General features: G+C 37.5%; 1 protein-coding gene across 1 annotated transcript in view; it reads left to right on the plus strand.

The window, feature by feature from the left end:
• ASXL2 (ASXL transcriptional regulator 2) overlaps positions 1-26,487 on the plus strand; it is a 129,700-nt gene that overhangs the window by 39,125 nt on the left and 64,088 nt on the right. The window contains exon 2 of the mRNA XM_079940094.1: positions 7,087-7,169. Within this exon, the coding sequence (XP_079796220.1) occupies positions 7,087-7,169 (83 nt within the window). The remainder of the gene's footprint in view (positions 1-7,086; positions 7,170-26,487) is intronic.

Below are 26,487 nucleotides of genomic sequence, written 5' to 3' on the forward strand. Positions count from 1 at the left end.
GGCTTTTAAAAAGAGGTACAAACTAGTATATGCAGAAGGATGTCAACTGCAAAATGTTATAGAAAAAAACCTGTGGAAGGGACAGCCAAAATGTTAAATCCTATTCTCTCATGGCAGAATCCCCCTTTGCATATAATTTGAGGTGGGGGGGGGAGTATGGTCTAAATTTTCTAGAATGAATATGTATTACCATTGGGGGGAAGCCCTTGTTGCTTTATATATGGTATATATGACTGTGTATAGGTTTAACTCAGCACATGAAATGAATTTCTGTGTGGAATACTATGAAATATCACTGTAAGTTGGTGGAACACCCTTGTCTAGAGTTTGAGAACCACAGTTTGAGAAATACAAAGAATCTTCCTAGGCCCCACCAGGATCTTATTTTTCAGTTTTATGTTCTTGTTCACTATCAAAGACACAGCCAGGAACCCATCTCTTAAGATATTGACTTAATTATAGATATATGTGGGGGCTGCCATTTGCATTAAGCTAGTTTTGTCACGTTTCAGAAAAGACCTGTGAGAAAAAGGTCTGTATCTGATCTTTATACTTGATGGTCACAATCCCCATCTTAACCAAAATATCAAGCAACGTTTCTGCAGTCCTCTTAGTTTTTCTGCCTCAGCAAGTAAGAACCTACCCATCATTCAGCAGAAGCATAGTTTTCATCATTCCAATGCATATTTTAGTTGATAAAAGAAAATTTTTTTCCTCATTGAAATCTTTGCTTTATATAAAGCTTTGTTAGTAACCTCTTTAGTGTGGGGAATTAAGAGTTCTGACATCTTAAGTTTAGGCTATGCTATTCTCTTGAGTCTTCCTTTCCTTTCTGGTAAAATTATAACTAAACCTGCTCTGCTGTTTCTTGGATTGTTGTGAGGGGCATATGAAATAGAATGGCTACATGATGTTTGTAACTGTAAGGCAGTTGTATGTAGGAATTAAGAGAAAGATGTAAAATTTTTGTATGTATTATCTGGCAGCACTATAGGAAGATATGTCTTTAATGTTTGGGGTGAGCTCGAGTTTTTCTTTGAAAGGGATATCAGTCTTTTGTGTTCTTTTTTGGCCATCTTTTATGTGTATATCTCTACGTAAGAACTCTTTTTATGTTACGTAAATTGGTACAGCATTATGGAAAACAGTTTGTAGGTTCCTCAAAAAATTAAAAATAGAACTACCATATGATCCAGCAGTCCTACTTCTGGGTATATATCCGAAGGAAATGAAATTACTGTCTTGGAGAGATATCTGCACCCTTGGTTCATTGCAGGATTTTTCACAGTAGCCAAGACACGGAAAAAACGTAAGTGTCCAACAACAGATGACTGGATAAAGAAAATTTATATATATGTGTATGTAATAATATTATTCAGCCATAAAAAGAGGAAAATGTACCATATGCGACAACTTAGATGAACCTTGAAGGCGTTCTGCTAAGTGAAATAAGTCAGACAGAGACAAATACTGCATGATCTCATTTATATATGGAATCCAAAGAAGTTAAACTCTTAGAAACAGTGTAGATTGATGGTTACCAGGAGTTGAGTGGTAGGAGAAATTGGGAGATGTTGGTCGAAGGATACAAATGAGCAGTTATAAGATGAATATGTTCTGGGGATCTGATGCACAGCATGATGACTATAGTTAACAATACTGCATTATATACTTGAAATTTGCTTACAGAGTAGGTCTGAAATGTTGTCATCACACACAGAAAAGGGTACCTGTGTGAGGCAATGAATGTGTTAATCAACCCTTAATGTGGTAATCATTGAACAATATATATGTATATCAAATCATCACGTTGTACACCTTAAACTTACATAGTGTTATTTGTCGATTATATCTCAGTAAAGCTGGGGGGAAAATCTGGCTAAAGTAATAAAATGTGTGTGTGTGTTTAGCAGTGGTGGTGCTTGTGAGTGTCTGAGTGTATGTTAGAGTGGTCAGGAATATCTCTGAAGAAGTGAAGTGAGGGAGAGAGTCCATGAATCTCTTGGGGAAAAACATTGCAAGAGGAGGGAGCAGGTATAGAGACCCTGAATAAGGAATGAATTGGTTATGTTTGAGAAAGGGCAAGAAGGTAATATGAGAAAAGCGAGATGTAGAGTTTCATGTAGAATCTTTTAAACTGTATTGGGAATTCAGATTTTATTTTAATTTTAGTTAATTTTTTTAAAAAAGTGACAGGGAGCTTAAAAATCAGAGGAATAGAGGCTTCCCTGGTGGTGCAGTGGTTGAGAGTCTGCCTGCCGATGCAGGGGACACGGGTTCATGCCCCAGTCCGGGAAGATCCCACATGCCACAGAGCGGCTGGGCCCGTGAGCCATGGCCGCTGGGCCTGCATGTCCGGAGCCTGTGCTCCGCAACGGGAGAGGCCACAGCAGTGAGAGGCCCGTGTACCGCAAAAAAACAAAAAAAACCCAGAGGAATAGGTAATTTAAGTTTTAGGACGATTACTTAAGTGTCATGTGAATAGATTGGTGAGTCATATTAGGCATAACTTTGGCTGCCTATAACAGTTCCTTAAATGATTTGGAAGTTTATTTCTCTTTCATGCAACAGTCTGGAGGTGTAGTTAGTCCACCGTTCTTAGGGTGCATCCTTATCTGTATGGTTCAGAATGGCTTTGTTACCTCCTCCACTTTAAAATCAACAGGGTGGAGGAAGGGCCAAAGAGGGATGTGTCCCTGCCTTTTGAAAATCTGGGTTTTTGAAGTTATCACTCCCTATCACTCCCCCTCACATTCTGTTGTCCAGAACCTGTATTCCACACCAAGATTCAAGGAAGACTGAAAGAAGACCCCCTGTCCCCAGCCCCCACACAGTGTCTTTTCATATATAGCTATATAAAATTCAATTGTGTAGGTATACCAGTTTTGTTAATATCTTATTATTAGATAAGAAGCCTTTAAACTTTTTTCTTTATTGAGTAATATAATGAATATTTTCTTATATTATCAATAGATTGTGTGTACATTTCCATTTCATGGTGTTCATTTACTATTGCCATGTTTTTGCTATCCAAAATAGTAGGGGAAAAAACCATTGAAAAGTGATTTTTTTTTGTATTTAATTGTTAGTGAAGTCAGACATTCAATATCGTTTTTCCCATAAAATTTTATTATGGGATATTGAATAGGTACACAAAAGCCAACAATAATATAATATCTTTGTACCCATCTTGTAGCTTCTATAATTATCAGCTTATAGCCAGTCTTGCAATACTTAAACTCCTATCTAAATTTCTTCTTGTGTAATTTTGAAGCAAATCCCCAACATCATATAATTTCATCTGTAAGTATTTCAGTATGCAAATATTTTTTCATATGTCTTTTATCCAGTTGTTTTAACTCTTTTATGAGCTATCTGCTCATGTCCATGGTGTATTTTTTTTCTTTTTCAGTAATTTTATACAATTTTATAATAGTATATAGACAGTAAATACAGGTCCAGTTTTCTGTATGGGCCTTAATTTGGATAAAGGTAGTAAGTTAAATTTTGGACATGTTAAGTTTGAGATGGAACATCCGAGGTTGATGTTTAAAAGCAGTTATAAACGGACTGTGCTGCTTCTTTTCATTTATCAAAATAGGGGTGATTGATGAAGTCTTGGGAATGGATGATTTTATTCAGGGAGGGTTGGAGTGAAAAGCAAAAGCTGCAAAATGATGCTTGTAAAGTATTTAAGGGATGGCCACAGAAAAAGACCAAGAAGAAACATTTTGGGAAAAAAAGGTCTGGAGAGAGCAGTGTCTAAGGAGGGAAAGGTTAATAACATTTATCTGATGTAGTATAGAGCTCAGGGAGGATGACAAACAGAAATATATTTGTTGGATTTTATGATTAAACAAATGAAAAAAGAGATGCAGACCAGGACACAGTGAGCTGTAGGGTGCAGGATATCCCTGAGTTTGAATGCCGACTGCCACTTGTCTTGCTGCATTATGTTTGGAAATTTGCTTATTGAGCATTAGTTATCCCACTTTTTAAATGGGGGTAATAAGGCTTGTCTTTTAAGGTTGCTGAGACGTTTAACTGAGAGAATGATCTGCACTTGTTTGTGTCTTCTTTATAAATGGTAGTTGTTGACATCACATTTTGATACCTTACTGGCTGATCTAGGATATCTGACTTCAAGTGGTTTCTATTACACAAGTCCTGTATCTGTTGTTTTTGACTTGCTGTACTAATGGATATTCTTTTGATAGTATAGTATAGATTATTCAGAATTGGTTCAATTTTAGCTTTCACTTGCATTTGTTAATTGCCAAGGGTTCTAAGAATAGAAAGTGATTTAGGTATAAGAGAGTTTCTACCTAAAATTTGGATTAAAAAAAAAAAAAGTAAAGAAACCAGAATTGACTTAAAAGAAGTCAATTTAAAGTAAGCCTGTTAGGACTCCCCTGGTGGCACAGTGGTTAAGAATCTGCCTGCCAGTGCAGGAGACACGGGTTCGAGCCTTGGTCTGGGAAGAGCCCACGTGCCACGGAGGCAACTAAGCCCGTGCGCCACAACTACTGAGCCGCAGCTACTGAAGCCTGCGCGCCTGGAGCCCGTGCCCCACAACAAGAGAAGCCACCACAATGAGAAGCCCTCGCACTGCAACGGAGAGTAGTCCCCGCTCGCTGCAACTAGAGAAAGCCGGCGTGCAGCAACGAAGACCCAACGCAGCCAAAAATAAATAAATAAATTTAAAAATAAATAAAATAAAATAGAAGTCTGTTAATGGCAAATACTCTTCATTTCCCTTTAATCTAAGAATGTCTTGATTTCCCCTTCATTTTTGGAGGATATTTTTGCTAGATAGGAATTTTGGAATTAAGTCCTTCCCTTTCAGCACTTAAAAATGTTCTTCACTGTTTCTGCCTTCCATAGTTTCTGATGAGAAACCCACAGTCAGTGGAATTGTTTTTCTCCTAAGTGGAAGGTTGTTTTTCCTTGGCTGCCTTCAAGATTTTAAAATTTTCTTTAGTTTTTAGTAATTTGATTATGATATATCTGGGTACAGGTTTCTTTGAATTTATGTTGTTTGAGATTCATTGATTCTCTTGAAATTGTAAGTGTATATCTTTCACCAAATTTGGGAAGTTTTCTGCTGCTATTTCTTTAAGTATGTTTTCTGTGTGCTACTCTTTATCTTCTCCTTTGGGGACTCTGATGACATGAATGTTAAACTTTTTGATATTGTCCCGTTGGCTTTGTTCATTTATTTTTTCTATCATTTTTCTCTCTGTTCATCAGATTGGATAGTTTCTATTGCTCTATCTTCAGGTTTACTGATTCTCTCCTCTGTTATCTCCCTTCTACAGTCGAGCCCCTCCAGAGAATTTTGGGTTTACTTTGGATATTGTGTTTTTTAGTCTTAAATTTTTATTTGCTTTATACACCACATAGGCACACACACAATAATGTAATGAATCTTACTTCTCTGCTGAGACTCTTAACTATTTTTTTTCCCCCCAAGAATCATCTTTCTGGCTTCTTGAAGCATGGTTATAGTAGCTGCCTTAAAGTCTTTGTCTGAAAATTCCAGAGTCTGTAGCATCTTGGATTTGTTGTGTGTAGGTTGTCTTTTCTCTTGTGAGTTATTGAGATTTTCCTGGTTCTTCATATGTCAAGTAATTTTGGATCATATATTAGACATTTTGATGTTAACGTTATGATACTCTGTCTCATTTAAGTGATATGGAGAATGTTGTTGTTGTTATTACTTTATTTTTAGGGATGGGAGGATTTTTTTAAGCGGGCATTTGGTCTTGTTAGGTTCAGGTCATAAGTTTCTGCCTACCCTTCTGTGCACTAAAATTCCAATGACTAGTTTTCAAAGCCTTTGTTTCTATCTGTCCCGCATGTACACCACCGAGTGGCAAATTTGGGAACCTGATAGTATGTTTAGGGTCAGATCCACATAGGTATAGTTCTTGGGTGACCCCAGGAGTGTTTATAGAACTTCATGGTGTCACTTTCTTGAGCTCCTTTCTCTTTGCAAGTTCCCTGACACTTTCTGGCTCTTAGAGACCCTTCTTCCTTGTCCTATGGCTAGATAACTAAGGTTTTCATTTTGGTGTTTTGCTGCACACTTCCACAACTGCATCTGCCTTTGATGCCAAGCAACAGGATGGTGGAGAAAGAATATAAACCATGGGAATTCCCTCCACACTCATGGGATCGGAAGGGATCTGCTTTCTTGAAGTTTTAGGTCCCTGTCCAGCCACTGCTGGTATCATCACTGCCACAGCTGCTGCCTTTGGATTGCTTGGGGGCAGGGTCTGAGAGAAAGGGAAAAAAACCCTCAGAGGATTGTTCTCCCTTTTAGGGGCCCCCTTTACTGCTTTTTGGACAAAAAAAAGAGAAGACTTCTCTTGGAGCCATTTCTGTCTGCACTTACTGTGCAGTTCTGAGTTTGGACTGCCCTTGAGTCTACCTAGGGGAAACAAAACCAGGAAACTCACTGCTGGGTTAGTAGTACTTCTAATTTTGGTTTCCTCCCTGAAACCAACTGCTACCATTTTCAGAGTCCTCAGATAGCTGCTCCATGCATTCTGTCCAGGTTTTTAGTTGTATTCGGGAGAGACAGGATAATTTATGCTTATTACATCATCTTCACCAGAACCAGAACACGGATACCATTTTAATTTCATTATAACTGTATTGTTCTTTTGTTTTGGTTAAGAAATTACTGAGCAACCAAGATGTACTAGACTTTGTTTGGAGATGTAAAGATGGATAATCTTTAAGGTGCTTCCAGTAAGTCCACAGGTAGTCATGTGATGAGGGAGTGGAGGCAGAAAGTAAACATAATTTCACATTATGCATTAATAATAATTGAATTATTAATCTTATCTTTTTTGATCCATTTCTGCTTCAGGATTTGACTTAGGGTTTGTGACTGAAGGAGAGAATATCCTATTTACGTTTCATTAATTTTCCACTTATTATCCAAAAATTTAAGGGATGAAAAGTCTCTGGATTTGTATATGCTGGAGGAAATTAATACATAGCTATAATAAATATAATTTATATATGTAATTATAATAAGAAATTAAAATAATTTACTATTATATACTTGTTTCTCAGGTCTTAGAAAAATATCCCAATACACCCATGAGTCATAAAGAAATTCTTCAAGTTATCCAGAGAGAAGGACTAAAAGAAATCAGGTGAGTTATTTAAGTATTATTAGTAATAATTATAATACTTGATTAGAATATTTTATAGTATATAGCAGTCTACTTTAGTCCTGAAGATTGATTATTTAGTAATAACTGCTTTGTTAATTTATGATTTATTCAGCTCAGATCTTTGGAGTTTTCAGTCATAGCACAGTTACAAAACCAAAAGTAAGTTAGAAAAAAATTCTTAGAAGGTTGCTATCTCCACACCCATGCACTTTAATTCTTAGGAAGGCCTGGAGCCATCTTCAAGCCTTCATCTATCAGTTCAGGCTTTTGATTTAATAAGCTTAGTCATTAGCAAATTTAGAAGTCCTCTAGTTCAGGGAGAATGGTAGATGTAAACAGTCTAGGAAAAAATAACCTTGGCCAAAAAGAATTAAATGGAAAAGATACATAAAGCAGTATGTGTTTCAAGTAATAGTCTTACTATGTTCAAATAAAACAGCCTGGGGTCAATTAATATAGGACCAAAGATAGAACACACTTTAATTTCTAAGAGCTTTATTATATTACAATAGCACATAATAGTCACTGTTCATAGTCAAGACCCTCTGCCATCAAGAAATATTAAAATTATGTTCATTATATTTTATATGTTAAGGCAGAAATCCGGGTGTCTACATTAGAGATATTTTCATTAAGAGAAAAAGGTTACAGTGCTACTAGTTGTTCTCACCTGGGGCTGGTATAGTGCAGGGGTCCCCAACCCCACGGGCCACAGACCACTAGTGGTCCATGGCCTATTAGGAACTGGGCCGCACAGCAGGAGGTGAGTGGCGGGCGAGCGAGTGAAGCTTCATCTGTATTTACAGCCGCTCCCCATCACTTGCATTACCGCCTGAGCTCTGCCTCCTGTCAGATCAGCTGCAGCATTAGATTTTTATAGGAACCCTACTGTGAACTGCTCATGCGAGGGATCTAGGTTGCGTGCTCCTTATGCGAATCTAATGCCTGATGATCTGAGGTGGAGCTGAGGCTGTGATGCAAGTGCTGGGGAGCGGCTGCAAATACAGATTATCATTAGTGAGGTTTGACTGTACAGAGACCGTAATAAATCAATTGCTTGCAGACTCATATCAAAATCCTATCAGTGAGTGACAAGTGAAAACAAGCTCAGGGCTCCCACTGATTCTGCATTAAGGTGAGTTGTACAATTATTTCATTATATATTACAATGTAATAATGGAAAAAAAGTGCACAATAAGTGTAATGTACTTGAATCATCCCCAAATCATCCTCCACCCACCCCACCCCCTGCCCCAGTTAATGGAAAAATTGTCTTCCATGAAACTAGTCCCTGGTGTCAAAAAGGTTGGGGACCCCTGGTATAGTGTAATACCCATAGCGAAAGTGGTTAGGATTTTGGGGGGCTATTTTTGATTGTCACAATGATGAGAAAGGAGGGAGCACTATGGCATTTGGTTATTACTCTGAGGAACAAATTCTACTAACGTATTCTAATTTTTTTTATAACACTATTGGGTTTTATAGAACAGGAATGAGCAGGAGATTTCATTTCTTTTCATAAAATTAGACTATTCGTAAAAATTTCATAAAATTTTCTATTCCTAAAAATACACACTGGGGAAATAGACCAGGAAATCTTATGTAAAGAGATCAGACTCGGGCTTCCCTGGTGGCGCAGTGGTTGAGAGTCCACCTGCCGATGCAGGGGACACGGGTTCATGCCCTGGTCCAGGAAGATCCCACATGCCGCGGAGCGGCTGGGCCCGTGAGCCATGGCCGCTGAGCCTGCGTGTCCAGAGCCTGGGCTCCGCAACGGGGGAGGCCACAGCAGTGAGAGGCCTGCGTACCGCAAAAAAAAAATAAAAAAAAATAAAAGAGATCCGACTCCATCAGTGCCCTAGGTCTAAATGACAATTGCAGGATCATTTATCTCTAACACAGTAAGGCTCTGACTTTAAACTTGTCATTATTATTTCTAGAGAGTAGGCAAGAACAGTAAATAAGAAAGAATACTAAATAAATAAAGAACAGAAGGGGAAAAAAAGAAGAACTTAAAAAAAAAATGTAGCAAGATGGTGGAGTCATCAAAAATAGCTTCTGACTTCACTTAGTAACAACTCACAAGAAGCTATTCTTGGTTAAACTATATTGTGGTGATACAGTTACGTGACCACAAAGCAGTACTTTTAAAGTCACCAGTGACTTCCATTTTGTCACCTCCACTGGACTTTTAGTTTTGCCTCTCTTGTTAACTCTCAGCATTACTTAACACAGATGACTACTGCTTCCTTTTTGAAACTCTGTATCGATAATTACCTGAAGTGACCAAACATTCCTACTTTCCTTCCTTGCTCTGCAAGCTCCTTCTCAGTTTATTTGCTTATTATCTTCTCTCTAACTGAAGTGCAATCGACATTCCCATAGCTTTTTTGGGGTCAGTTTTGTTTTGTCACTTCCCAGTTGTGTAGGGAAGCTAATTCCCCCCTCAGCCTTTGTACATGCTGACCCCTTTACTTAGTTAACTGTTGTTTTTTTTCAGGTGTCAGCTTGAACATGTCTCTTCCAGAGAACTTTGGCTGACTTCCCAATCTAGATCACATTTTCCGTTTTTAGTTTGGTATATAGTGTTCTGTGTTCTTTCTTTATAGCACTTAAGATTTGAAATTACATATCGCTTTGGTCTTTCAAAAAAATCATGTAGCTTCTCTATAGCTTACATTAAGCTAGTAGCTCCATGAGGGCAGTGACATTTATCTCCCCCCCGCCCCCGGCTTGGCACATAACAGGCCTTGCAAACCTACTTGTTAATGAATATATGAAGTATCAGTGATTGGAAGATGACATTCAAATGTAGTTCTAGCTTATCCTCTTGCTGCATGATGTGTCTTAAATGGTAGTCTTAAAATCTTTAGAGTTTTCAGGTACATTATGGAACGAAGTAACTATGCTTATTGAAGATGTGCTCTTTTTTTTGAACCAGTCTTAGCATTTAATTAACCAGGAAGGGGGATTATTGGGAGGGGCACCCCTGTAAAAATGTACAAAAGGTCTGTGGGGCTATGTGGAAGGGGGAGATAAATATGTACATGGAACCCCGCCTTCCTTTAGCCCTTCCTCCCCCAGCCCTGAGAGGGCATGAGGACTTGGGTGGTAGGTGAAGGGGGGGGCACTTTGGCCTCTGGTTTAGTGAGCCTCTGGGGAGGCAGGCCAAGGGCCTGGGGGCCCTCAGAAGCGACGATGGTAAGATGTGCTCCTTTTTACAGTTTTATTTTCATTCCTTAATCCTCAATACAAGACTTTTTAGCTATTTTTCCCTTTGCTGTTTTCCCTCTGCTCCCCCATTTTGAAGATTCTCGCTTGATTTTGATTATTCCATACTATATTGTTTTATTCTAAAATGTATTAAAATGGAAGCAGCTCAAATGTCCATCAGAAGATGAATGGATAAATAAAATGTGGTATATACAGTCAATGTAATAGTATTCAGCCTTAAGAAGGAATGAAATTCTGATACATGCTACATAGATGAACCTTAAAAACATGCTGAGTATATGTATAACTGATTCATTTTGATGTACAGTAGTAAGTAACACAACATTGTAAATCGATTAAAAATTTTAAAAAAATATGAAAGAGAATGTATATATGTATTTAAAAAAATGCTGAGTGAAATAAGCCAGACACAAAAGGACAAATATTGTACAATTCCACTTACATGAGATACCTAGAATAGGCAAGCTCCTAGAGACAGAAAATGGAATAGAGGTTACCAGGGGCTGAGAGTAGGGGAGAATAGGGAGTTATTGTTTAATTGGTAGAATTTCTCTCTGGGATGATGAAAAAGTTCTTGAAATGGATAGTGGTAATGGTTGCACAACAGTGTAAATAAATACTTAGTGCCACTAAATCGTACACTTATACAAGTTACCATTTTAGCCATTTTATTATGTATATTTTGCCACAACCAGTCAACAAAAAGAAGTATTAAAAATGAAGTGATTGGCTCCTGGCTGAGAAGGATTGAGGTACTAGTCCCTTTAAGAAGTTAGGTGATAAGATTGAAAATCATTTACCCAAAATATGGAATTTTGAATGAATGAATTAGAAACGTACAGTATTCTTAGAATATTATAACATTTAAATTAAATACTGTTTTATAACTGTAAAGCATATCAGCATTTTAGAAAATGGAGAAAAAAAAGGGTCCTTGAATTTTCCCCCTCATAATAGCTTATGACTTCGTGTATTCCTTTTTTTTTTCGGATACCTAAACGAACTCCTTTTAAAGATAGAGTTTCCCATGGGAGTCATAGGGAAGATATGGATTTTGTTGTTTCAGGTGAAAGGAACATTTTGAAGTGTTCTAAAAGGAGCTTAGTTCTGTTTAGAACAGATAAGGAGATGTGAAAAGGGTTGAAGTAGCCCCTAGGAAGAAGAAAAGATAGAAAGATTTTAAAAGAAAGAAGAATTTGGGACTTGTAGATTGTAGCAGTTATTGGTAATTTAGATAGATAGATGCTCTAACTACAGTATTTGGTCATTCCTAAAGAAAAAGACTTTAGTTTCTGTACTGTTTGCCAGTAAATAGTTATTTCAGAAAATTAAAAATGGTTTTTAAACAATTTGTTGTGACATCTCACTTCCTTGTTCAATTTTCCATGTCTGAAATATAGCCTAATTGTTCTTTCTCTTAACTTACATAGTAATGATAACTTAGCAGTAGTTTCCTAGGGTTGAGCTCTTCGACACAGAATTGCTAGTTCCAAATGTGAAGTACTGTTAGAACCTTCTGAAAAAATTCTGTAAGCTTTTAATCATTTGTTTTTACGTAGACAGTTTCCTTTTTAAAAAGTCAGTATTGTTGACTGAATAGAGAGTTTTTTCGAGTTTACTTGGTTGAAAAACCCCCATTCACATTATAGCTGATGTGTTATTGAGTCTAGATCATGCTATACATTTATGTGAATCTAAATATTGAAGGAATAGTTATTTTTGTTTCCCTCTCAAGATACTACAAATGAAATCAAGGGTTCAGAGAGACAGATGTATCCACTTCATACAGTTTGTGTACTTCAGTTTCTTTCTAAGGGAAATTATTCAGGGTTTTATTTTATCTTGAATCAATGTAACTGGTACAGTAAATGGCTGTCATTAGCCATCAGTGTTTAAAATAGCCTTTCAAAAACTTAAGATGTTTCCTTTTTGTCTGATGATGATGTCTTAAGATATTTACAGTTTACAGGAAAACTATCTCAGTGCCTCCCTTTATTCCTGTTTTCTCCTGATTTGAGTCCATACTTCTTCCTGTGATTACAAACTATCCCATCGGTCATGAATACAAACCCCAGAGGTAATTCAAACTCCAGCCTCCTGAATATACTCACACAGCTTCATGGAGCTGTTTCTGGACTTTGGGGCATTCTTTTTTTAATCTTTTAAAATTAAGTTTGTAAAAGATCTCTGCATCTTTGAGCTATATTCTGTAGTTCTCAGGGTCCAATCAGCAGACAGAAGCTACATGGTTTGAACAGGGAAGTTATTAACTGGTTAATTTATTAACTGGAAGTTAATAACTGGTAACCAAGAGTTAACTATTGAAAGGTAAAGATAACACAGAAGAATACAGTAATAACAGATATGGGAAGCAGCTGCTACCTGTAGGGCTGAGGCAGCATGCCCCAGGAAGGAATAACTTTCAAGGAGGCCCCTCCATGTCCATAGGGGTTGTGATTCAGCTCTCCCTGGAGAAGGTGGGGCTCTGGTCCAGTGGATGACAAAGTTCACTGGTGCCATAGCCGGGGGTGGCACATAGAAAACTGCCTTCTGGGTAGTAGAAGAACTTGCTGGAAAGCCTCCTGCTGGCTTCTCAACTGGGGAGCCAGCTGAGGCAGCAGCAGAATTTTCTGGGAAGGCACCCACAGGCATTCTGCTGAACATTGCTGAAGGGTGAGCACCATTGAGTGTCCCTCATATTGCTGGGTGCTGCAAGCCATGAGAGCAAGCAGGCAAAAGCACACTAAAACTGGAAAGAAAAGACCCCCTTTTTTCTTTCTGCAGTGTTCTCCCAGCACTATACTGACAAAACTAACAGTGAGCCAGCTGGCAAAGGAGAAATGTTTATAGAATCCAACTCCATTGTCACAGAGAAGGGCAAAGAAGGTTGGATTTGGAGCTAAAAGTCAATAAATCGGTAACTGGCACAGAAGCCTTCAGTAGTTTTTCCATAGAATAACTGAGGTCATTGACTGGTCCCGTGTACCACTTTTGTTTACTTGATTTCTTTCCATCTGCTCCCCAGCTAAACTGATGCAGTGCTGTTGCGTGTATAGGATCTGAGATTTCTTATCTTTACTCAGGACATTAAGCCAGCATTTATCTTCCTCTCTTTATGAAAAAATCTTGACAATCTTTTAATCAACTCAGTTATTACCTCCACAAAGCTGATGGCCTTTTCCTCTGCATTTTATTTTTTTTATTTTTTATTTTATTTTACTTTTTTTGCGGTCTGCGGGCCTCTCACTGTTGTGGCCTCTCCCTTTGCGGAGCATAGGCTCCGGACGCGCAGGCTCAGCGGCCATGGCTCACGGGCCCAGCTGGTCCGCGGCATGTGGGATCTTCCCGGACCGGGACACGAACCCGTGTCGCCTGCCTTGGCAGGCGGACTCTAAACCACTGCGCCACCAGGGAAGCCCTCCTCTGCATTTTAACATACCTTCCCCCTCTCAATATTTTTCTTTTTTTTTTTAAAATATTTTTCTTTTTTAAAGGAGAATTATCACCTTATATTTTAATATTATCCTCACTTCTCTTACTAGATTAATTTTTTATTAAGATTTATGATCAGTTTCCATCAGAAGAATAGGCTCTCAATACCAGAGACAAATGGGACTTCACTATTTTAATTATTTTATTCATAGAATTACAGAGAAAATAGACGAGAAATATAGTTATGCTTTTAAATGGAAAATTCACGTTCTTTATACTTAAGGTTTAAAAAATTGAGTGATAAATTTGTACATGGGAGAAAGTAAAAAAACGTAAGAACTGAGGTGACTTTAGAGATTATCTGATTCCAACGTATAATTTTGGATAGAATGAGGCCCCAAAAGCCAATGTCTCCAAATTGGAATTTGCTTTTTCTTGAAATCCTCTCCTATTATTGTTTTGTTCTGGGTTAAGCTAAAATTGTATTATTCTAAACTTAGAATATATGTAACAAATACATAAATTATGAAACATAATAGTAAAAACACTTGTGAAATGTCCTTATCACCAAATATCATTGGAGTTGCCTCTGTGCTTCTACACTATCCCATTCACTTCTCTTATTTTGCTGTTATGAACTCCCAGTACTATGTTGAGATAGAATGGTGAGCACACACTTCTTTGCCTGCTTGTTCATAAGGGGAAAGCATTCCCTCTTCTGTATTCTGGAAGATATTTTGTAAAATTGGTGTTAGTTCTTTAAATGTTTGGTGGAATTCTCAATTGAAGACCATCTGGACTTGGAGGTTTCTTTTTCAGAGCTTCCAGTCATCACAGAGCTTCCAGTCATCCTCTCCCCGTGACTTAGGACAGTGTTAATTGTCAACATCAGTGTGTGACAATAAGCACAGAGTATCGCCCCCAAGGAAGCTTACTTGAGCCTTGATGTCTAGAGTTTCTATTGGGGGTCCATCGCATTATTCAGTTTTCAGTGTCTAGCCCCTCTAGTGGTCAACCGATACCATGTGACCCAAGCCCACACCCTAAATCACATTATTGGTATGTCTCAAAGCCCCCACTCCTAATTACAGTGTTACTATCTGGCTGGCCCAAGGCCTTCATAGGGCCTAGCAGTTACCTCTTGGAAGCCAAGGGCAAGGCCAGCCTTCTCTATGGGTATGGGTAAATTCTATTCTATATATTCTCATATGAGTTAGGTTTTGACTTCCCAATGTGCCAGCTTTCTTAATTTTCAGTGTTTTAAGTAGTTGCTTTTAAAAAATTGACGTGTAAGTCACATACCATAGAAGTCACCATTTTAAAAACATACAGCTCAGTGGGTTTTTTGTTTGTTTGTTAAGTATATTCACCCAAAACATTTTCATCACCCTGAAAAGAAACCCTGTACTGATTAGCCACTCCCCTTCTTTGTCCCCTGCAATTCTCCCCGTGCCTCAGCCATAGGCAATCACTAACATACTTTCTGTCTCCATGGATTTGCCAATTCTGGATATTTCGTGTTATGAAATCATACACTATTGGGTCTTCTGTGACTGGCTTCTTTCTTTTGTTATAATGATTTGAAGGATCATTCATGTGGTAGCATTTATCAGTACTTCATTCCTTCATTGTGGAATAATATTCCATTGTATACATATGCCACATTTTGTTTACCCATTCATCCATTGATGGACATTTGGTTATTTTCACTTTTTGGCTATGATGAATTATGTTACTGTGAACATTCATGTATAAGTTTTTGTGTGGGAAGTTGCTTTTTACATTTTTGTCCACAGTCTTTTGTTGTAACTAGCCAGAGAGAGAGAGAGACAGAGAGACAGATACAGGCGGACAGGCAGACAGACATGGGCAGGCAGGAAGGCTGGCTGGCTATTGTGGGCCTGCTTTGTCTTCACCAGCACCAGAAATTCCGCTCAATTTTAAATCATGAAATTGGACTGAGCTTTAAATTCATGGAATCTTCCATGATTAACCACAAATTTCAAGTCAGAATCATGGTATTTTTCTTTGGCTTAGAATAGAATTCTAGATTTTGGTGTAGCCTTTGTTTTCCAGTCATTTTAAAATTGCAATAAGGGGGGTGGTATCACAGACAGTCTGGTGTAGGCCATTTAACACAGCTGTTTTATGACTAGGTGTTTGGAACCTCAGTGTTGACTAGTTCCATAATTGGAGCCTGTTTTTCCTACCAAATAAGTAAGTGGATGTGAATAGTACACAATAAACCAGTATGAATCCATTGGCATGGTTAAATGTTTAAGCATTGCTCTGTCCAAATGTGTAGTCAGTCCTCAAATGGAAGTAAACCTACCCCAAACACTTACATCTGATAATTACTTTATATCTGATAATTACAAGATGATATGTAGTCTGACATTATTTTATTTTATTTTTTTTTGCGGTATGCGGGCCTCCCACTGTTGTGGCCTCTCCCGTTGCGGAGCACAGGCTCCGGACGCGCAGGCTCAGTGGCCATGGCTCACGGGCCCAGCCGCTCCGCGGCATGTGGGATCTTCCCAGACCGGGGCACGAACCCGTGTCCCCTGCATCGGCAGGCGGACTCTCAACCACTGCGCCACCAGGAAGCCCCTGACATTTTATATATATATATATGAAGAATGCAGTGCAGCATTTAGGAGTTGAAGGGATTAAGGAGACGAATAAAGAGGATGTTATACTAGATTATGCAAGATGTAGTGGTTTGGATTAGGATGAAGAGAATAGACAGATTTGAGATCATGTTTCAGGACTTGCTGATGGATTGGATATGAGAGGTGTAAGGAAGGAGGAAATAAAACATTATTTCTGGGCTGCCTGATTGTACAGCTGCCATTTACCATAGAGAGGAAGAACAGAGGAATAAACTGGGAAAGTGAAGAGGGTTGATTAGTAAAGAATTCGTTGAGTATATTTTGTAGATTCAGAAAAAAAGGTTTGAACCTTATGAGAGGTGAGGGGACGTATTCAAGTGTGGGGACTGGTTTTGTTATACTTGTCAGGACAGCAGTTAAAAGGTAGTAATGATCTGGAGCTGTAGAGTAGGTATCTGTTTTCAGAGATTAATATTTAATACCTGTTTCGGATGTTGATGAATAAATAGTTCCAGGTATGTTATAGAATCTAAAAATACATTCTTTTCCTTCTGTGGTAATAAACTTTAACTTACGTTATAAGTCTAGGTTTGTAAGTTAGGTACTGAAGACAGTTTTTTTAATGTAAATTTTTACTTTTGGAAAATTCCAAACTAAAACAAAAGTATGTATCCTCCAGCATAAATTATAAATAGTCCTCTCACCCCAGACTGTTTTGGGGTGAATTTCAGGTATTTTATTACCTCGGCATTCCAGTATGTATTTAACAGATAAGAACTAGAGAGACTATTTATGTACAGTTGGATATTCTGGTTTATTTTTAAAAACAGAGCAACTAAACATACACGTTAAACATACATACTATTGATAAAACATACACAATAGTACATAGTACATAAATCAAGTGCTTATGTACACTTTGAGACCATTCCTGCTAATCCTTAAAACGTTATCACTTGTTACTACTTCTATCCTTAATCTGTTGTACAACAAGTTTTTCCTGCCAGTCAGCTGTGGCTGCCATTATTGTTTACAAATGTGCTTTTACAGCGTTAAGTTTAGGACTTCAAGCCTTCCTTCTGAAGTAACCATTGCTTTTAATAACTACCACCACGCCCCCCACCCCCCCAGAGTTCTTTTACCTGCTTTGCTTATTCTGTTGGCTGTATTATCTTGACTCTTTTTATATCAGCTAATAGAGAAAGAGTTTTTAGGAAAGAAGAAAATGGTATTCATTTCCTGAGACCCAATTCTTTTACTCCTTTTTGTTTTTGTTTTTTTTGGTCTTGCCATTCATGAGTAGAAGAGGAAAGAGAAAGAAAAAAGATTCTGGGTGTTCATGAATTTATTATCCACAGATTGAGTATATTCTGAATTAGACCATTTATGAGTTGTCCCAAGGGTTTATGATACATAATAATTAGTAATTTTGGTGAGGCCCATATGAATTTGAATCCTTTACACCATAAAATCGTGTGGGTGAATAAGTTGTGCAGCTAATAAATGAGTATAGCCAACTGCCTAGCTTTTAAATAAGGTTGAGCATTACTTATTTGTCACCTCTGAAACAAGCCAGGAAGTATTTAAAAGCATTGGTTCTTTATGGGAAAAGACCTGGAAAGGAAGACTAAGTGCTACTTATATAGTAGTATTGGCAGATTTGGGGACAAGCACGTCACTTGGATGTGCATTCCTCACAAATGAAGCCTACCTAGTTCTATTACAACATTATGCCCCTGATTAATTACACCCCCAAATGGGTAATCTCTTTTGCATTCCTCATCTTCTTCTCCCTCCTCAACCTCTTTTCCAAACCAGTCACAGAATGATATAGCTGGAAAAGATAATTAGGATATTATAGTCGTATACCATTTTATTACTGAAGAATTAAGGCCCATAGAGATTGAGACTCGGCCAGGGTAGGACAAGTAGCTTAGTGAAACTAAAACTCAGGCTTATTACTCGCTTTTGTTCTTTTCTTCAGTATATACTGCCTCTACATCTATAGTTCTCCCTTCCCTTCTGACTAGTATATTTGCTCTATTGTTTTTTAAATAAAATTGATACCATGTGCTAACATAGAACATTAGGTTAGTTGCTGTCTAACTGTAAATTGCTTTCTGGAAGAATTTGAAATAAAAACCCCAGCCATTATAGTAACTTGGCTTCTGAAAGGGCCAGTACATTTTTAAAGAACCTATCTTATTGGAACATTTAAATAGATCTTTATATTGTTGTCTTGCAGAGCTCAAAATCGTCATCTAGCAAGGAGTTTTTCTTATGTCTCAGTCTTGTATCCCAAGCAAACTCCTTTAGAGTTGGAATTGTAAAAATCTCTGGGAACCATCTAGCTAAAATCATGCTCAATAAACATTTGCCAGATTAAAATTTTACCTCTTTGGAGGAGTCCCAGCTGCATCTGATTAGTATTAAATGCATTTACTTAGGAACAAAATAATCTCCCTCACATGGTATTTAAGTATGTTTTAGCTCACCTCCCACCAAAAACTAATCCAATTACCTAATTTTTTCCCTCACCTCTTATATAAAAGTATATAGCAAAGGAAATAAAGTCAACGTTTTCTACTACTTTTCAGCAGAAATCATGGCCACAGAGCAGATCATTTGACTGTCTGCAAAACTGAATTGCCTTGAGGTGATTTCACTAGGAAGAGCTTAGTTTAAGAATAAAGAACATTATTAATTAAATTGATACCATATTTATCTAAGGTTGGCTGATACCTTTGAGTTCAGCCTGCATTTTCTTGACCTGCTAGTTGCAGTCTACTTTCAAGCCTGCAAACCTTGTAGGCATGTCAAAAGGATTAATTATGAAAAAACAAACACAAAATGCTTGGATATTAACAGAAAAGAGTATTCTTATCTATTGTTATTTAGCTTCATAATGAGTTCCATTATGGAACAAAGGGGAAGCTAATAAACCTTAGGGTCTATAGCTGATGGCTTTATGATGGCTCCTTGAAATTTGAAATGCATGGGAAGGATATTAAAGAGTGGGGAATATTCACTGGATCCACATTAACTTTAAGCTGCTGTAATAGTTTTACTCTGCCACGTAATTGAGGTGCTGCAACTGTTATCTGAAATGGTTTAGACTATTGATGTATTTTAGACACTGATATTTGAGACTAACTTGTAAATTCTAAAGAAGAAATTAATGTTTTATGTAGCAAAGTGTTGGGGAGGGTACTAATTTGAAGAATTGTATGTTCTGGGAGGGGAGGGGAGAGTTTATTTTTTGGCTTTATTGTTGCTTTGTAAAGAAAAATTAAAAGCTCTTTTTTTTTTCCTTCTTTCATTTTCTTGGGGTGCATTCCAACTCCAGAAGGTAAGAATTACTTTATTCTAAAGAAGTATTATACAGTTATAAAGCACTCTTTTACAAGTTTAATTTAACTTTACCCTTGGTTGCATGATTTTTACTTTATAAAACTAAATAATTAGTCTAGAAACTATTATAAATAAGAGTGATATTACTATGTAAATATTGGCTGTATGTGCTTTTTTTTTTCTTCTCGCAATTTATTATAATCATTGGTCATATTTTTAGAAACCCAATCTACATTTAGTTTTATTAAAATCATTATTTGACTTTCTAGCATTAGGATACCTAATATTATACAGATTAATAAATGAAAATATTTCAGAGATTGGAAATGTGTGAGCTAACACTTGCTGTTTGGCTATAAGGTTGAAATGTATGTTTATGCTCTTACTGATTTAGAGAATATTGGTAAATCCTTTACGGGATTGACACGTACTTAAAACAAGGCCCAGAACAGGTTAAAATTCATAGTCTGGATCTTTACTGAATTGGTTTTTTATCTGTGTTTCTGTAACATTTTAAGTACACCTCTGTTATAGCAGTTCTCATGTTATATTATAGTTACTTCTTATAATGATCTCACTTGCCTGTGATACTAGACAGTAGAAACCATATCCATGTGTTTTCATTTCACTTGGACGTGACATGCTTGGCTTTTAGTTAGAGCTTGATAAATCAATTTAACTCCGATTAAATTTGTATTCCATTAAGTTTGTTTACAAGAACCTATTCATTTTTGAGTATTAGTTTATGGAGGAAACCTTAATTCAGGTCATACAAACAGAATTATAATTTAAAAAAATTTAAAGTAGGTAAGAAAAAATTTTTTGTTTTCGTTTTTTGAGGGGGGCTTATTCTTGATTAGGTTATTTAGGTATGAATAATAGGAACCAAATGTAAATAACTTAAGCAAAATGGAAGTTATTTGAAGAATGTGGGGTAACTCACAGGCTCAAAGGAAAGAAACAAGCTCTGAAATAAAGAGAACTAAGGTAGCTGCAGAGATCAGGTAGCTCAAACTAATGGATGGACTCATCAAGGCACTCCAGCTGGGATGAATTAGTCTATGTCTACTCTGCTCAAGGTTAAAAATTCAAAGAAGAGTGAACTTGGCTGGCCTAAAGTCCAGGGATGGTGAGGCATCTTTGATGGACAGTCCTACAAAGACTATTTCCAGTGGGGTAAGGCATAGTTCTCCAAAGCAAGATTGCACATTCTTTCCAGAGGAAGAGAGAATATATATTGACCAGGCAGAAACAACAGATGTCCACTACATTGCTTACTGTAGAAGATAAGAGTACAGCAGAAAAACTTAAGCCACAAGCAATTGTAAGAACTCGTTGGGTTTTTTAAAAATAAATTTATTTATTTATTTTATTTTTATTTTTGTCTGTGTTGAGTCTTCGTTACTGTGCACAGGCTTTCTCTAGTTGCCGTGAGCAGGGGCTACTCTTTGTTGTGGTGCGCGGGCTTCTCATTGCAGTGGCTTCTCTTGTTGCGGAGCACAGGCTCTAGGCACGCAGCCTTCAGTAGTTGCAGCACGTGGGCTCAGTAGTTGTGGCGCACGGGCTTAGTTGCTCTGCGGCATGTGGGATCCTCCTGGACCAGGGTTCGAACCTGTGTCCCCTGCATTGGCAGGCAAATTCTTAACCACTGGCCCACCAGGGATGTCCGTAATTATGATATGTCTTGATGTTGGACTATTTTGAGTTTATCTTACTTAGATTCACTGAGCTTCCTGCGTATGTAGGTTTATTTTTCACCAAGTAAGAGTTTTTCAGCCCTTAGTTCTTTGAATACTCTTTCTCCTTTCCTTCTGAGACTCTGATGATGTAAACTTTGAATCTTTTGTTATTATCCCACAACTCCCTGAGGTTCTGTTAAATTTTTTTCAGTTTTATTTTTCTCTCTGTTGTTCACATCAGGTAAATTTTATTGATCTGTCATTAAGGTCATTGACTCTATCCTCTGTCATCTCCATTCCACTATTGAGCCAATCTAGAAGTTTTATTTAATTTTCAATTTAATTTAATTTTCAAAGCCTTTGCTGTGCTATTTTGGTCTTCTTGTTTTATTTGGTGACACAGAGTCTCTTAGTGATCTCTGCTGCATCTTTCTGAAGGAGTGGGAGGAGTTACCACAGAACAGGCTGCCTGATGGCTCTAGGTGTAGGGAAAAGGAAGTCTCCAGCTTGTAGGGACAGAGAGGCTTCCTGGGCTGGGCTGCTTCTTGTGGTTTGATCCCACTCGCTGGCGCCACCTTGCCCTTCCTATTTTATTTTATTTTATTATTATTTTTTATATTTATTTATTTTGCGGTACGCGGGCCTCTCACTGTTGTGGCCTCTCCCGTTGTGGAGCACAGGCTCTGGACGCGCAGGCTCAGCAGCCATGGCCCACGGGCCCAGCCGCTCCGTGGCATGTGGGATCCTCCCGGACCGGGGCACGAACCCGTGTCCCCTGCATCGGCAGGTGGACTCTCAACCACTGCCCCACCAGGGAAGCCCTGCCCTTCCTATTTTAGTCTTTATTTTTGAGGATTGAGGGAAGATACTCGCAGTCAAAGCCATTTAATTATATGAACTTTACTGTAACTCTAAGTTACTTCTGTGAGTTGGAAAATGCCAAGAATTGGTAAAATTCATCGATCAATTGACTACTTCAAAACTCTGAATCTCAACATAAATGGCTATGTCAAGACCGACAGCTCTTGTTCAAAAGCAGAAAATTATTGTAGTCGATAGCTTTGGCTATTTAGGTGTATAAACTACATTGCTAAATGAACAAGAATACCAAATAGAACAGAGATAGAAAATTAAACAAATTCTTATTTTTTTGATGTACCTAATCAAATTTGTTAAATTTTATTCTTTCCCTAGCTCATTTCTTTCAGGACTATTTCTATAACTTATACTGACAAGTATTTTATTTTCAGTTCCTGTTTTCCTCACTAATTCTTCTTTTACCTCAAATAATATGTCCTCACGTGTAACCTTCTGTATATCTTTAGTTCAGAGATGTATGGCTGTTGAGGAACTTGGCTCAGCCAGTTAAGAAATGTTAGCATCCTGATGAGCTGAAATAAAAGCGGTTGATATTTCTTTATATGCAGTAGTTAGAGTGACAAGCACTGTGTTTGTCTTAAAGTCTACTTTTTCTTACCTCTTTCTCATCAGACTGAAAAGCAACATGCTGTAGTGAACGAATAGTGGAAATGGCCATGGACTAAATAAGATAGGAGTCAAGTACTTTATGTTCGATATATTTACTTTAAAATAAGTCATAGAAACACTGGACTCCTTTTTTTTTCCCTCCCCTTTTGAAGTGGTTTTGCTCATTTCTTACTGGTAGTGGACAAGCCATGCTTTTTAAAAAACAGTAGTGGGAAAAAAAAGACAATAAGAGGAAGGTGAAGAGAATGAAGATTTATAGTGAAGTATTAAAAGGATAGAGAGAGTATATAAGCACAGTTTCTGAAGAATCTTTTTTTGTTTCTATGACCTCCCTCTCCTTGCTATTCCTAGATTACTCTTACTTGTTTCGTGCCCTTTCACTACTCTGTTAATCCATAGTTCTCATTTTGTGGTCCCAACTGGGCCTCCTTCTCCCAGAATGCCTGTTTGAAAGTTTTCCTGCATACCCTTTTACCCTTTCTCCAGTGGGTTTATTTCTGTTTCATGGCATGTTTGGGGAGGAAAATAGTGTGAAGAAACTAATTCACTAAAGGATAGATAAGTCGGATGCTACTCTTTAAATTTAAAAACTACATTTATGTTATTTCTTTTTAAAAAGTAGGTTAGTTGTTAACCCAAATGAACTTCTCATTGGAAGAATTGCAGGTAGTATGACCAAGGGAAGGCAAGCAAAAGATTTTAATGAAAGCGTTTGTAAGAATACAAAAATTTTCAGTGAATTTAAAGCCTACCAAGACTATTAATTTAATGATTTCTAAACTCACTATTTTCCATCATAAGGGTGCTGTTGAGTTCAGTTTTGTTTTGTGTACTCTGTCAGGTAAGCATGCCACAAATCAGCTGTTGATTTTAAAGTTATGTGGTGCTGATTTGTTTTAGCTAGTATGTGGATAGTGATTACTGTGTGTGTGGGTAGATACACGTATATCACATGAGTGAAAGATTCTTATAAGTTTATTGTCTTTTTACATTTAATATTGACCGGAAATAGGGTTTAGTCAAGCATCTGTTTGGGGAACTAGATAATTCTGCATTTCTTTTAACCTTGGAAGTCTGAGTCCATTATTTAATCCTACTGGAATTCAGGGGATTGAACTTCGAAGGACAGAGTGTATAATAGTTGAGTCAGGGGTAGGGAAGCTGATTATGTCTTAGTTTTGACAAGGCTGTTCTGTAGGAAGGAGCGCAGAAAAATGAACAAGAGATTGGGATTAAAGTCAAGATAAGGCAGGGTTATCTATTGCGAAGTGTAGTATGTCTAGGATTAAATAAATTAGGCTGACGATGTCCCTTAAAGCTCTTTATCAAAGGCTTGAACTGGGGATAATAAATGTTGGAAGACATTGGTGAATTTTGAGGATGGATTGTAAAAGTTTTTTATATTAAATTTCTTTAGCTTGGTTGCAGGGGAGGAGATGCCAGTGAGGAGACGAGAGACCAAAAATCTGAAAAAGACTTCAGGGTTTCATGAAGAGTCTTAAAGTACTTGAAGGGCTGTCATATGGATTAGTGAAGAAATAATGTTAAATTTGTTTCCCCCACTTACAAAGATAGTTTATTACAAGGTCATTTTAGCAAATTTAGACAGTAGAGAAAATCACAGAGAGGAAGGAAAAGATCCTCCTAAATTTTTCCACCATGATAACCACTGATTTACATCATAAAATCAGGGCTAAAAAATGGAAGATGTATTTGGCTTAACTTAAGGAAGAATTTATGAATATTTGGAAATGCTTGAGGACATAGTGATTCTCCACCACATTGTATGCTTGTGCAAAAGACTGGATGATTAACCTGTTTATGACGTTTTAGGAGGGGATATATAAGCATCTGTAGGTAAATGGACTAGATGACCTATGAAGCTCCTTGTCAACCTGTGGATTTTATCTGATTCTTGTCTGTAGGTATTTGCACCTGAGAGATGGTTATGTAAAGTGAGAGTAAGGTAAAGAATGATTAAAAGTTGTAGGATTTGGGGCTTCCCTGGTGGCGCAGTGGTTGAGAGTCCGCCTGCCAATGCAGGGGACACAGGTTCGTGCCCCAGTCCGGGAAGATCCCGCATGCCGCGGAGCGGCTAGGCCCGTGAGTCATGGCCACTGAGCCTGCACGTCTGGAGCCTGTGCTCCGCAACGGGAGAGGCCACAACAGTGAGAGGCCCGTGTACCACAATTAAAAAAAAAAAAAAATGTTGTAGGATTTTATTCGACCCAGTAATTCCACTTCTGGGTATATACACAAAAGAATAAAAAGCAAGGACTTGAATAGATAATTTTACACCAGTGTTCATAGCAGCATTATTCACAGTAGGCAAAAGATGGAAGCAACCCAAATGTTTATTGACAGATGAATGGATAAACAAAGTGTGGCATATACATTCAATGGAATATTTTTCAGCCTTTAAAAAGAAGGAAATTCTAACATATTCTACAACATGCATGAACTTCAGGACATTATGCTAAGTGAAATAATGCAGACACAAGAGGACAAGCATTGTATGATTTCACTTACATGAGAGACCTCAAGTATAAGTCATATTTATAGAGACAGAAAGTAGAGGGTGGTTGCCAGGGGCTGGTGTAGGGGGGAAATGGGGAGTTATTTAATGGGTGTAGTTTCAGTTTTGCAAGGTGAGAAGAGTTCTGGTGCTTGGTTGTGTAACAGTGTGAATGTACTTAAGTGAAGGTGAACTGTACACTTAGAAGTGGTTGAGATGGTAAATTTTATGTTATCTATATTTTACCACAATAAAGTTGTAGGATTTTGTTGTAATTTGAGTAGGGTGCATTTTTATCTAATGTGGGAGAAACAACCATTGTATTGTATTGGTAGGAAATAATAAGACATTTGCCTAAGGTAGAGGGGATGAGCAGAAGTACTTCTTTAAATTTTTATAGAAGGTAGTAAATGTTTATCTTGCCTTGTTAAATTTAAAATCTAAGCAGTGATAGAAGATTGTAGAAGAATGTGAGTGTGAATTTTTTAAAATTTCTGCCTACAATGTGATGATACAGAATTGGTATAACAAGTGAGTAAATTCTTTAAGAGTGCCAGGAAGACCTATGGAATTAGGAGAGCTATAGACAAGATAAAGAAAGCTAAAGATTTTTACTGAGAATTGATGGGCTTTGTATGTTTATGAACCCTTTTGCAGACTTCACTTACAGTTTTATTTGTATCCTCAAGCTCCAGAAAGAAACTAAAAATGAAAGAAAACAATAGTGAAAATGTCCAGACTTTCAGTGGAGAAATTTGGCGTGATTAGTTATGAGAAAGGTGGTTATCAGTTAATTTTTAGAAGATATCTTTAGTAAGTTCTAAACCTAAGTTTCTGATTTTGTTCAGTTCCTGAATTGATAGCAAATTTGCATTTGTGGCTAAAATTTTTACATTACTGAACATTTAAAATCTGTACCAACTTGCCTCATCTTTCTGGTGGGAGGGAAATGTTAATCATAAATTAAATGATAATATAGTGTGTGT

This window comes from Stenella coeruleoalba, assembly GCF_951394435.1.
Source record: "Stenella coeruleoalba genome assembly, chromosome: 13".
Taxonomy (NCBI): Eukaryota; Metazoa; Chordata; class Mammalia; order Artiodactyla; family Delphinidae; genus Stenella; species Stenella coeruleoalba.